Source organism: Gallinula chloropus, assembly GCF_964237585.1.
Source record: "Gallinula chloropus genome assembly, chromosome: 2".
Taxonomy (NCBI): Eukaryota; Metazoa; Chordata; class Aves; order Gruiformes; family Rallidae; genus Gallinula; species Gallinula chloropus.
Genome location: NC_140086.1, coordinates 128,277,902 through 128,290,526, shown reverse-complemented (window position 1 = coordinate 128,290,526; position 12,625 = coordinate 128,277,902). Strand labels below are relative to the sequence as shown.

General features: G+C 42.3%; 1 protein-coding gene across 1 annotated transcript in view; it reads left to right on the top strand.

Moving 5' to 3' along the window:
- Nucleotides 1-771: 771 nt before the first annotated feature.
- The window catches only part of SNX10 (sorting nexin 10), a gene marked incomplete at its 5' end in the record, with an annotated part of 52,384 nt that continues 40,530 nt past the window's right edge, over nucleotides 772-12,625 (top strand). The window contains one exon of the mRNA XM_084260670.1: nucleotides 772-873. Within this exon, the coding sequence (XP_084116796.1) occupies nucleotides 772-873 (102 nt within the window). The remainder of the gene's footprint in view (nucleotides 874-12,625) is intronic.

Sequence of the window (12,625 nt, the reverse complement as noted above, 5' to 3'; positions counted from 1 at the left end):
GTGGGCAGTGGCAGCAGCATTGTCTACTGTTGTTCTCTGCGTGAATAACGGTGTTTTGCTTAAAAGAACAGGTTGTTCAGACAGATGCAGAAATGTCCTATCTTTAGATAGGAGCCCAGCTGTGGTTGTCTTCTGCAGCCTGCAATATCTCCAAACAAACTCTGTGACTTTCCCCTTTCCCCTGATAGAACCCCACTCAAGAAATAAGGCTTGAAGTCAGGGAATGACCAACAGTCATTCTGCATTTCAAGGATGTGAACAAACTTATGGGGGTGATTTGTTCTCAATCTCAAAATCTCTGCCCTCCCTACAATGCCCTTTCCTGAACTGATATATAGCTGGGTTTTTTTTAAACCATTCTACACAACTGAGTCTATTGTTTCTCCTGAGGGTTGCAGGGAAACCCTGCTCAGTCCACGCAGTTTAAAACAAATTGGGATGCAAGTGCTATTGATCTGTCAACAACATGAAATTAAGCAGCAATCAGTGAAGTGTCGCATTCAAGATCAACTGTAGCAATAAAACAGGTAAAGCCCACAAACTAGACACTGAGGTTAATAAACACCAGCAAATTTCTAAACACCCTCTGTAACAAAGGCACAAGAGATTTCTTAAATGCTACAAGGCTTTCCATGGGGAGGGCAAACATTGTGCAAAGCCCTGGTGAGAACTCACCTGTACCGCTATGGAAACTTCTCATTACTCCAGTTCAGGAAAGATTAATTCAGTCTAGAAGGAAGGCAAACAAAGATCAAGCCGTTGATTAGGGGTATGGAGTGCCTACAGAAGATGATGACTACAAGGGGCAAGACAAAGGCTGACAAAGCTGCCATAATTCTCAAGAAAGTGGCCAAGGATGAAGGCCGAAGGAGGGTAAGAGATATTGAAGTGCAAGGAGAAATAGGGTGAAGAACACAAAACAATTCAGGACTTCTTTCCAAGAAGACCTCACCATAAACAGTGTAGTATCAAATATTACTGGGTACATTGACAAGGAACAGAGAAGAATGCTGGGCAGAGAGGTGGGGCTGCCATGATGCCACCACCCAGAAACCCAGCAGTCACAATGCTCTGGGGCAAGATAAAGGGAGCTCATGGCATGTGCCACTGTCAACTTGCCTGGCTTCCCCACTGGAATTTTCCCCCGGAGCAGATTGGCAATTTAGGGGCGGGGTCTGCTTGCCTTCCTCTGCAGCACTGAACATGGCCTCGCCTTGGGGCCATTTTGTCCAGGTGCTGGCTGCTCCAGCTCCACAGTGGTGGCCCTGGTGCCGCACATCCTGGTGGAGGAAGCTTTTGAGGCTCCCAGGGCAGCCCGAGGGTTGCTGCCTGTCCTCCACAGCACTGAGCACAGCCCTGTCCCAGGGTCTGTTTCCCCGGAGGCTTCTGGCTCCTGCCAAAGGGCTCCAGGCTGGTGGCACCACCAGGAGCTGCTGCTGGCGGCCAACCCTGTGAGCAAGGCAAGGGCAGGCAGGACAGCCATGTTGCTGGCCATGCCGCAAGGCCCCAGAAGGTTTTGAAGGTAAAAAGAAGGATTGTCATCAATAAGTTATAAAAAAATTAAAATGGAATAAACAAAAATAAAGTAAAACAAACCACAACATGTTAAAAATTAAGATGAGATCAAATAAATTAAAAATAAAATTATAATGGAAAGAAATTAATTAAATGCCATAAAACAATAAGCTAAGCTAAACTAATCAAAACTAAAAGAAAGAAATAAAATTAACAAATGGAATTATACTATATGAAATGAAGCAAAATTAAATAAAAGAATAAAATTTAAAATGAAATAAAATCATTTAATTAAGTTAAACTAAATAAAATCAAATAATACAGTACAGTAAAATCAGGTTACATAAACTAAATAAATGAAATAAGCTAAATTAAAATAAACTAAATTATACTAATAAAAATAAAATAAAATAAATAAAAAATTAAATCAAGTCATGAAATAAAACAAGGAAAATAAAATACAACTAATGAAATGAAATTAAGTAAAATTAAATAAAATAAGGTAAAATAAAAATAAATTAACTGAAGTTAACCTAAATAAAGTGAAATAAAATAATACAGTGCAGTAAAATCAAATTATGTAAGCTAAAATATACTAAATTAAATTAATGAAGTTTAAAATTTTAATTAAGTAAAATGAAATAAAATCAAAATCAAATAAAATATAAAATAAAAACAATCTTAAATTAAACTTTAAAAATTAAATATAATAAACCAGGAAAATAAAATAAAAACAATAAGATAAAATAATGTTACAAAATTAAATAATAAACAGACTTTAGAATATTGTAAAATCTAATATTAAAAAATAACAATAAAATGTCATTTTTTTTTTTTTAAATTAAATTACATTAATTAAATCCTGATTCCACTTGTAAACTGATTTGTGCTGTTGAAAGTGGTTTTGGAGCTGAAAAGGCCCTGGCATTTTGGGGAAATAGCAGTCTCATTACTATTACACTCATTTACTTGCACGGCACGGTGAGTCATGCTCTGTTACGCCCAGCATTGTGCCTGACAAGTGATGCTCTGGGTCTGAGGCTCCATCCAGAAGAGTGTCTCTCTACAGGGCAGGTCCCAGGCCCATCCAAGAGACAGAGGCAGAGATAGACACACCTACAACACAGCTCAGATAGGGACTGAGGGCCCCAGGCTGAGCTGAGCTAGGTCCCTGAGGCCCTTGTCTGGAGATGCTGTGGGTGGGGGTCCCAGGGGAGGCTGTTCTCACCCACTGGGGCCTATGAGACCTGAATAGACTGGACCGATGGGCTGAGACCAATGGGATGAAGTTTAACAATGCAAAGTGTAGAGTGCTGCACATGGGACATAACAACCCCATGCAGCGCTACAGGCTTGGGGGAGACTGGCTGGAGAGCTGTCAGGCAGAGAAGGACCTGGGGGTGTTGGTTGACTGCAGACTGAATATGAGACAGCAGTGTGCCCAGGCAGCCAGGAAGGCCAACAGCATCCTAGCTTGTATCAAAAATAGTGTGGCCAGTAGGTCTGAGGAGGTGATTGTGCCCCTGTACTTGGCATTGGTGAGGCCAGACTTTGAGTGCTGTGTCCAGTTCTGGGCTCCTCAACCTAAGAAGGACATTGAGGTCCTTGAACGAGTCCAGAGAAGGGCAACCAGGCTGGTGAAGGGGCTGGAGGGCAAATCCTATGAAGAGCAGCTGAGGGAGCTGGGGATGTTTAGCCTGGAGCAGAGGAAGCTGAGGGGAGACCTTATCACTGCCTCAAATTACCTGAAGGGAGGTTGTAGAGAGGTAGGTGATGGTCTCATCAGCCAGGTGACAGGTGATAGGACAAGGGGAAATGGCACAAAGCAACACTAGGGCAGGTTCAGATTAGATGTTAGGAAAAAAATTTTCACTGAAAGAGTTGTCAGGGCCTGGAACAGGCTGCCCAGGGAGGGGGTTGAGTCACCTTCCCTGGATGTGTTTAAAAAAAGGGTAGATGAGGTACTTAGGGATATGGTTTACCATAGGACGGGAATAGTTGGACTTGATGATCTTGAACGGCTTTTCCAGCCTTGTGGTTCTGTGATTCTGTCATAAGCACTCCCAGGACCCTGGCAGAAGGAGACCTGCACTGCTCATACACTGTCCTTTAGACGTTTATGGTTGGACACTTTAGAGTGTTGGGATAGATGAACCTTTAATCTGATAAGTATTATTGTTCTCAGGCTCTTGTGTTTTTTCCAAGCTCAGAAATTTCTAAAAGTGAGTACAGAAAAAAAAAAAAAATGATGAAAGGAACTGGAATTGCTCACATCAAGATGATTTGCAACCATTAAGTTCAGGAGCGTGTCCTGCTTCATATTGAGGGCTTGATCTTTGAGCCTCATTAGTGCCAGAGATGTGGGGTTTTGTCATCCTGTAGAAACAAGGTTCAACTGGACAAACACATAAGACTAAAAAACTGCACTTCACACCTGCTTTTTGCAAATTTGTTCAGATGGTCAAATTCTCTACAGAAGATCCACAGTTCTCATTGCCACTAGAAGGTACCTGCCTCCTTCCCACAAAGTAACAGAGCCAGTACCTACAATGGGACATGATTACCCATTCAGTGCTTTCTGCTAGTGCTGGGATGGAAAGAAATGTGGTCCAAGTTTTCCTTAGCATGTACTGTTAGGGAAAGAAGAAGGCAGAAAAGAAAGTGAAACAGAATGGACTGGACTGAACCAGACTAGACTAGATTAGATTAGATTAGACTAGTGAGTTGCTTTGGAAGGGACCCGCAACAATCCACTAGTCCAACTGCCTGATCCTTTCAGGACTGACCAAAAGTTAGAGCAGGTTGAGGGCATTGTCCAAATGCTTCTTACACCCTGACAGATTTGGTGCATCAACCACCTCTCTAGGAAGCCTGTTCCAGTGTTTGACCACCCTCTCGGTAAAGAAATGCTTCCTCATGTCAATTCCAAACCTCCTCTGATGCAGCTATAAGCCAACTTCTTCTCCTCACCTTTTAAAATACCAGGGGGAAAAGGCAGGTAATGAATTGCAGATTTGGTTTTCCCAGAATGGTGAGGTGCTGTTTGTACTAAATGCATTGGGAAGGGTAAGAAGTGAAACCCCACTTGCTCCTTCCATCACCGAGCACCACAAGCAGCCTAGACCAGATGAAACATTTCTGTTGAACAAGAGCGAGCTGAAACGGTGTGTAACCATCATTCTTCCAGTCACCCAAGACATGCCTGTGTCGTTCTAGAATCAATAATCACAGCATTAATGATCCAGGTGGAAGCGCTTAAAGTTTTTCCTTTGATGGAATAATACATGGTAGTCCCTAGATAAAAACCAGAATTTGTGGGCTTCCCTTTGAAATTCTGTTGTCTCTTTTAATTGTCACAGACCCCCAGGTGCCAGGTCTGTCAGTATTATGCACATCACTGCTTAGAAAAGGAATACTATCCCCTAATTTAGCAAAAAGCTAGTTAAACCTTCCTTTTTTGCATGAGCTGTTGACTTACAGCTGGTGTTACTCCTTCAGGGGCAGTTCAATATGCAGTTGCTAGGCTTAAACCTGATAAAGTTTAAACATGTCATTACTTATCACCCCAATTAAGATATCTCATGTGCAGCTGCCTTTATTTCAAATGCTGTGGCTAAATCTACAAAGCCTAACCAAACTGCCATAAGCAACAGTGGTGGTGATTCAGTAGGTGGCACTCCAGCCTGGGAAGTCATGTAGGGCTGCACCCAGCCCTGTCATCTCCCAGCAGGTGGAGTGGCTGTACCCGCCCTGGCTGATCAGGTACCTAGGAGGAGAAAATGATGGGGAACCACAGGAGATCCCTGAGCACACCTGGTTGTACATGGTGTGACCAGTGCCTTGGTCTTGCAGGGAGTCATCTATGCTCATGCCATCTTCCTCTTGGCTCTTCCAAGAGTTTCATGGCTAAAAGGGACCCTAGGCCATTGTGTTTGTACGGTAGATGGTCGTGGTCTGTTCCTCTTTCAGAAAGGCGCTGATGCCTGTGGAGTGATGTTCGGGTTTTTTCCCCCATAACTGCAAAGAATTCCTAGCCAGTGGGCTATGCAACAAGAATATACATTTTCACTGCCACATGGGACACAGTTTACAATCTACTGGAATACTAAGGATTGGGGTCACATTAACAATGTGCCGTTTTTCTGTGTCCGGTGCTTCACTGTGAAGTTGCTGCTCACCCTCCAGCTGCCCTTTTCCAAGTACAGTGCACCATCTTGCATTCACAAGGGTGCGTAGCAATAGGACGAGGGGTAATGTTTTTAAACTAGAAAAGTGGAGATTTAGGTTGGATATTAGGAAAATATTCTTCAATATGAAGGTGGTGGATCACTGGAACAGGTTGCCCAGAGTCGTAGTGGAGGCCCCATCCCTGGAGATATTCAAGGTCAGGCTTGATGGGGTTCTGAGCGACCTGATCTAGTGAAGATGGCCCTGCTTCCTGAAGGGGGGGTGGGCTGGATGGTGTCTAAAGGTTCCTTCCAACCTAACACATTCTATGATATTTCTGAAAACCACTAATACTGAGCACATGTTGGTCCTCATCTGGGTGGATGACATTGAAGACTTGGAAGATGCCATCAGCTTGGCCACTGTGACATAACATGGACAGCATTGGAGAAGAGGGATCATGAAAACAGCTGCTTCTGTATGTCAGTCTCCTTGTGATGCTCCACTTAGTATGAGCTAGTCCTAGGAATGGAATGGTGAGCAGCAGTCAAAGAATTTCAGAGGTGATCGGTGGCTTGCCTTGAGATGGTGGCAGGCATTGACATCTCCTTCGGGAATTTAGTTGTGCATACTGCTTTCTAGTGACTAATCTATTTGCTGCAGACAGATCAGCAGTCAGAAGATCAGTGCCTCCATTGAGAGGATGGTATGTTCATTTGGAGGGAAGTAGAGTGGGCATGGGGAATAAAAGCAGTAATGTGAGTCTTCAATATTAACTGCTGAAATATATTTCAAGGTTTGATTAGAGAGACTTTGGTTTTCTGTATCACATGGAAAACACATTGAAGATTGAAAATGTATTTTAGGATGAACAATAACTGACAGATTTAAAAATGCTTAAGCTTATATTGCATAGATATGTAAGATAACAATAATTATAATATTAAAATCCCTTACCAAATTCATTGTAAAGGACTCTCTTAACCTGCCAATAGTTCTGATGAAAAAGAACAGCTTCTCAGACTGATTTTGGGATAGTCATGATTACCTTCCTGCTCGTGATTTCATGACTACTAGTCACATTGGAGGTGATGTGATATCCTAACTTACTGTTTGTTTCCCTGGCTTCCAAATAATTTTACTGAACATTTGGACAGGAGGCAGAACCTATTTAACTTCATCCAGAACAGACGTGGAGTAGCCGTAAGGAGCAGGTGTGTATGGCTGCAGACTAGCTGTACGTAGCAATGTACGCAGCTTGCTCGCTGTGCGTATGTGCAAGAGCAACAGGCAAAACACAGCAAATTCTGGTAAACATGAGCTTGGGAAACTTTCTCAGCAGTTGGAAATGTTGCCTCTGCAAAATGCAGGTATTTCATTGATAAATCACTATCTCACCAAGAAAGCTGTTGTGCTAAAACAGCCCTTGAAGCATCATCTACTGAAACATATGGATGTGGCAGAGCAACCAAACAAGAGCACTTTACCCACACAGATCGTAGTGTGTGATTGTAGTGTGTACTGGGGATGTTGAGTGGGAAGAACAGGCATGGAATGTTTCGCTTTCCATGAAACACAATCACCAGGAACCTACAGCACCAATGCCATCAGCGGCTTGATTCCTAGTCCCTCTTTCCCAGAATTAATATTAAGTGGTCTCAAAATAAGAAAAGCTGGATTTTGAAAAAGAAGCAATTTGATTTTATAGGCAGTGCAAATATATTTTATTGAATTTATAGGCAGTGCAAAAAATGATAGGCAAAACAAGCTTAAGGCAATACTAAGGTGTGAATTAGTAGAGAACAGTGTATATACATAAAGCCATCAGCACTGGAGTAGATTTCAAAGACAGACTTACAAATTTAAGAGATATTCTCTGCTAGTGGAGAACTGAAGTTCAAACTTGAAGGCCTTCTGGTTTTCCTTACCATCTTCCGTATTATTTGCTACGTGAAGCTGCTCAGTTGCAGCTGCTACAAGCTGCTCACTGCCTCCATCTATTTTGAATAAGCACAAAGATGTAAGTGACTTCATCTTTTTGTGTCTGACACAGTCATATCTCACTATGAAGACAACTCAGAGGGCTCTCACTTAAAATTTGCATGCCTCTTTCCTGTACTCAGTGAGAAATTAATTCTGTAGTTGCTGAGGCCAGTCTGGGTGGAGGTGAGTATATCAAGGCCTGGACTCTTGCAGATATAAAAGACAGCATGGCCTGAAAAGGCAGGTCAGAGGCTACAGGGAAGGGAGAGATGCTTGTGCTCTCCCTTGAAATCTCAGTTCTAATGGTTCCCCAGATACCACACACCATGCCTGTAATTGGAGTACAATCACTGTAACTGCACCAGCAAGCCCAACTACCATCCTCTCAATGCACAGGGGCAAAAAGCTTTTTAAAATTGTTTTATTTTACTTAAGTAATACAAAAACTTTCTGCAAAAATATATTATTGCAAAAAGACTTTTTGGCTTCTTGCTTCACTGTACTAATGAAGTGAGGGAATGCAGCACAGTACAGCGTGGATGTACTTATCTGAAGTCACGGGAAGCACATGGTAGAGTCTGACGTCACGAACCAAGCTAACACAGGAGGCATTACGAACCTCGAACCTCCCTTAGAAATATTGCTATACCAAACAAATCCTAAAGTTGGACTAAGGAGTTTTGCAAAAACGTAACTAAGAAATTCTTACCCCTCTTACCACACAGAAGATACACTAGTACCCAACAGCGGTGATTATAAGGCAATTAAAATAATAAATGCAAATGTTTTAAAATTTGGAGTCAGAAAGTGGGAATCAAGCTATAGGTGGAGACTAAAGGGTCACTCAAATGCCTGAAAGCATTTCTAATTAATTAACAGACACTTCAGACAGTCCTTGGCCTTAGCTTTTTTGGTCATGTGACATAATGAATAATCCTCATGTGTAGTCATTGAGAGCAGACAAAGCAATGATCTCTGCCACAGGGCTCGTCTGCACTGGGCAGAGCTCACAACAGCTACTGCCGAGTATCTGTTCTGCAACAGCTCCCTGAGAGGACACCTCTTTGCACTAAGTATGCACTGGTGTGGTTTAGCTTAATACGCGTGAGAAGTGAAGTATGTTACAAGCAGAGGCAACCTTCATGGAAAATAAGGTCAGGTACTTGAGTAACTGGTGCAGCATAGCTCCTGGGCTTTGAATCCCCCACTTCAGATTGTTTCACGGTAACCACCTAATACTGATCCATGCGAAGTGCCCCACTCCTTCATCGTAAATGTACAAAATGAAGGAAATGGAACAATAGACCACACGGATTCATGATGAGGTAATAGTTAGCCAGAAGCTGCTTGCAGTGCCGAGCTATTGCTGCAGCTCACACATGTAGGTTCACAAAGGATGGGCTGCCAACTGGGAAGAAGCAACAATAGTCCAGCACTACTCACACCCTACAACATGCTTTTGTGGCCGTAAATGGCCTTCCAGATGTTTATGAAACAATGAAGAAGCTTTTTCAATTACACTAGTGCATATGATGCAATTTATATTTTAAGTGCCATGTTACATGGAAGTGACTGCTTAGTCCATGTAGACTTTAGAATGAATCTGAAAAAAAAGCACCATTTTTTTTCAGTCACACCTTTAAGGCAGTAGATACATTCTTCTAAAAGGGACAGAATATGTGGGTGAGAGGGAAGGCAAAGCCTGTCTGATGTAGCCGTGCCAGGCAATAGGAGGCATCTGATCTGCTTGACTTACTACTGAAAGAACCAAACAAGACCCCCCTCCCCGGAAATACAGCATCAAGAGAGGATTCTGAACAACAGCTGGTTTTGCTTGCCCATCTCCTCTGTTTAACAAGCCAGCTGGTTCACTAGATTTTAGCCATGTGTGCTTGTAAAATTTATTTGCAGCAGCAAGTATTGATATAATTAAAAGTGACAGCCATTGACATGTTAAATGCTGTACCAGGGGTTGTCTACATACGGGAGTCATACCACCACATGAGGGTAGTACCATTCTAGCTATGCAGGTGTGTCTAAAATAATAAAGCCTTGCCAAAGGGATAATTAAATTGGCACTAGGAGGGTGTATAGATAAGTTTATGCCTGTGCTAGGGAAGAGGGTAAGCTACACTAATGTACGATGGCTTTAAATCAGCATAACTGGAATTGTACCAGTGTATTCATTCTGCTAAAAGGTTACCCTCCCTAAATTTCACTTAGAGCAGCAGAAACCCTGGCTGTAGCCAGGCCACAGGATCAAGGGGATAATGGCAGGAGAAGGCCTGTAAGGGAGCAAGCTCCCATCACTCCTTGGCCTGCGGGGAGGCCAAGACCCACGGGTGTGATCTCGGAGCACTGGGAAAGCCAGGTGACAGCATTTAAGCTTAAAATATTTCTTGTTTCCTGCTAAGTGAGATTGTATGATACAGCATTTACATGAACCAACAGTAGAGTTGGTGAAACTCAGCTGATGCCTGGTAACTTGTTCAGCTGCCGTATACATCTTCAGCACAGGTGTAAAGCCCTGATACTTCGCTGTCAAAAGTACCAATGGGAAATACTCGTTCAGCATGTAATTAAAAGAAGCACACACTTTCTGCTGTTAGGAAGAGGGGTCCCTTCCCCAGTAACACAACCACCACCAGCGATGCCAGACCCACCAAGCCACTGCTTCTCCTAACTACGTCTCTGCCGTTCCTGATCTTCTTCTAACCTCATTGGTAGCCACCTCACTACAGCTTCTCATAAAATATTCACCACTAACTCGATCCTTCCCATCCATGCTCATCTCAGATTAAAAGTATCAATGAAAAGGACAAATTCCTCCCATCTTCTTTATCATACCCCCCACTTCTTCTTGCTGGTACTCTTCTGAATGTCCTGCCTGCAGGCAACAAAATGTTGTCATCACAAGTCATTGCATACACACTAGAAGTCACCTCACTGGGTCAAACCCATCTGCCCTTCTGGCTCCAGGTACTGTCAGCAGAAGGGGCAAGTTCCCGAAGCTTCAGAAGAGCGGTGGGAACTGTGGGGTAATCTGCCAAAAGAAGCAGATGCTCAGTTTGAAATACACATGTACAATATGTTCGAAGCAGGGCTCCCTCTAAAGTTTATAGATAATGGCTACTTTTTTTCATGTGTGGCTTGTTTGGTTGGTTGTTTGGTTGTTTTTTTCCCAGATGTTGAATAAATGGCACATGAGGATTTATTATGTGTTTTTTTTCCATTAAAAAAAAAACAACAAAACAACAGGAAAAAAATAGGAAAAGTACTTATTAACTGAGAATGTTTGGAGTAAGAATATTTCAAGTCTTCTTATTCCACCTCTTTTTATGAAGGTATCAGGACAACGGTGGGGAGTAGACAGTAACACAGACAGATACTGCTTTTTCACATGACATGCCCATTTTCTATGGTAACCAAACCCCAGCTAATGGCCAAGCCTCTGCAAGCCAAAAGAAAAAATTACCATTTTACAGCCAGTCTGACCAAGATTCCCCCAGCTTGAAGATACAGAATTGCCCTTGGCTGCTTTTGTAGAAACTGGGGTCAGAGGACAAATTACATCCTAGGCAATCTGATTTGCCTGAGGAAGATGTTTGTATCTGCCTCAACTATAGAGAGCTGAGGGACAAGTAATTCGCCGGAGCAGGCAGGGAAAGCAGGGCAGCCAGCTCCTTGGCCTTTGTGCCTTGCATCCCAGTACAAAGGGACAGAAGTAGGAGGGGAAACTGGGAGATATGGAGTAAAACACTCAGATGGAATTCCCTTCAAGAACAATATTGTTCTGGTCTAATATTTTGCAAGAAACCAGCACACAACCAGTAAGGAACTGCTGATGGAAAAACAGCATCTGAGGCTTTTCCAGTCAACCACTCCTGCAAACCATTATCATCATCTGCTCTTTAACAGTCATAAATGTCAAGCCAAATTTGAGGGCTATTTTGTTACTTTAGTGTTTGTCCCAGATGCTGATTTTGTCAGTCTGGTGGATCTGTACAAGTAAACATAGTGACTCTAGAGTATTTTATTAAACCTGGCCTAGTACATGGTTTGTTTAGTCACCTAGAAAAAAGGGAGGAAACAACAAAAAACTTGTAAAAAGAAAAGTTAGAAGGGAGAAGGGAAAAGAAAGCTTGTATCCCTTTGCTTTTATCAAACATGTAACGGAGGGGTCCTTTTAAATATATTCCTGTATTTTTCATCCTTATTTTTACTGCAGGATATCATGCAAGTCTTGCAGGTTGGCCGGACAACTATCTGCAACACTGAGTATGTGGTTAGGGACCATAGTTCTTTCTGGAGGTTTTCAGTTTTAATAAAGCATTTGGCTTCTGTCCAAGTTGGAAAGATGGCATAGGGATTTCAGTAACAGTTCTGTTCTTCTCAGCTGAAAATATTTTTCTTCATGCTATAAACACCAAGGCCTTCCATTTTAGCTTGTCTTCAGATCAGATACAATACACAGAACTGGAATTAGTTGGGGGAGGAAGTAAAAATGAAACAAAATCAACAGTCCTTTTTCATTTTACATGCAAATCCAAATAATCCTCTTCCTCCCACAGTCTGACCCAATTTTGCTTGGGCCGACTTTGCTTTGATAAGCTGTGCACCTTTGAGACTGCAAACTTAGCAGACACTGTTGAATGTGAGAGCACAGTGCTTGCAAAATCAAGATTAGAGCCACTATGCTTACAGCACTAAAATGTCCAGTGTACTGACAACTTGCTTGTTTTAACCAAAACTCCTCCCCTAGCTACGCTTACATAAACAGACGACCCATTCCTCCAGCAATTTTAGATATCAGGACATCCATCCAAGCTTCCTGAGGGAACGTCCTACTTGAATGTAGGAGTTTTTACATATGTTTAAAGATGTTCAACTGCTTATTTTAACACACCAAAGGGATAAAAATTATTAGCAGGACACCAGCAAATGTGTTGATTTCATATTG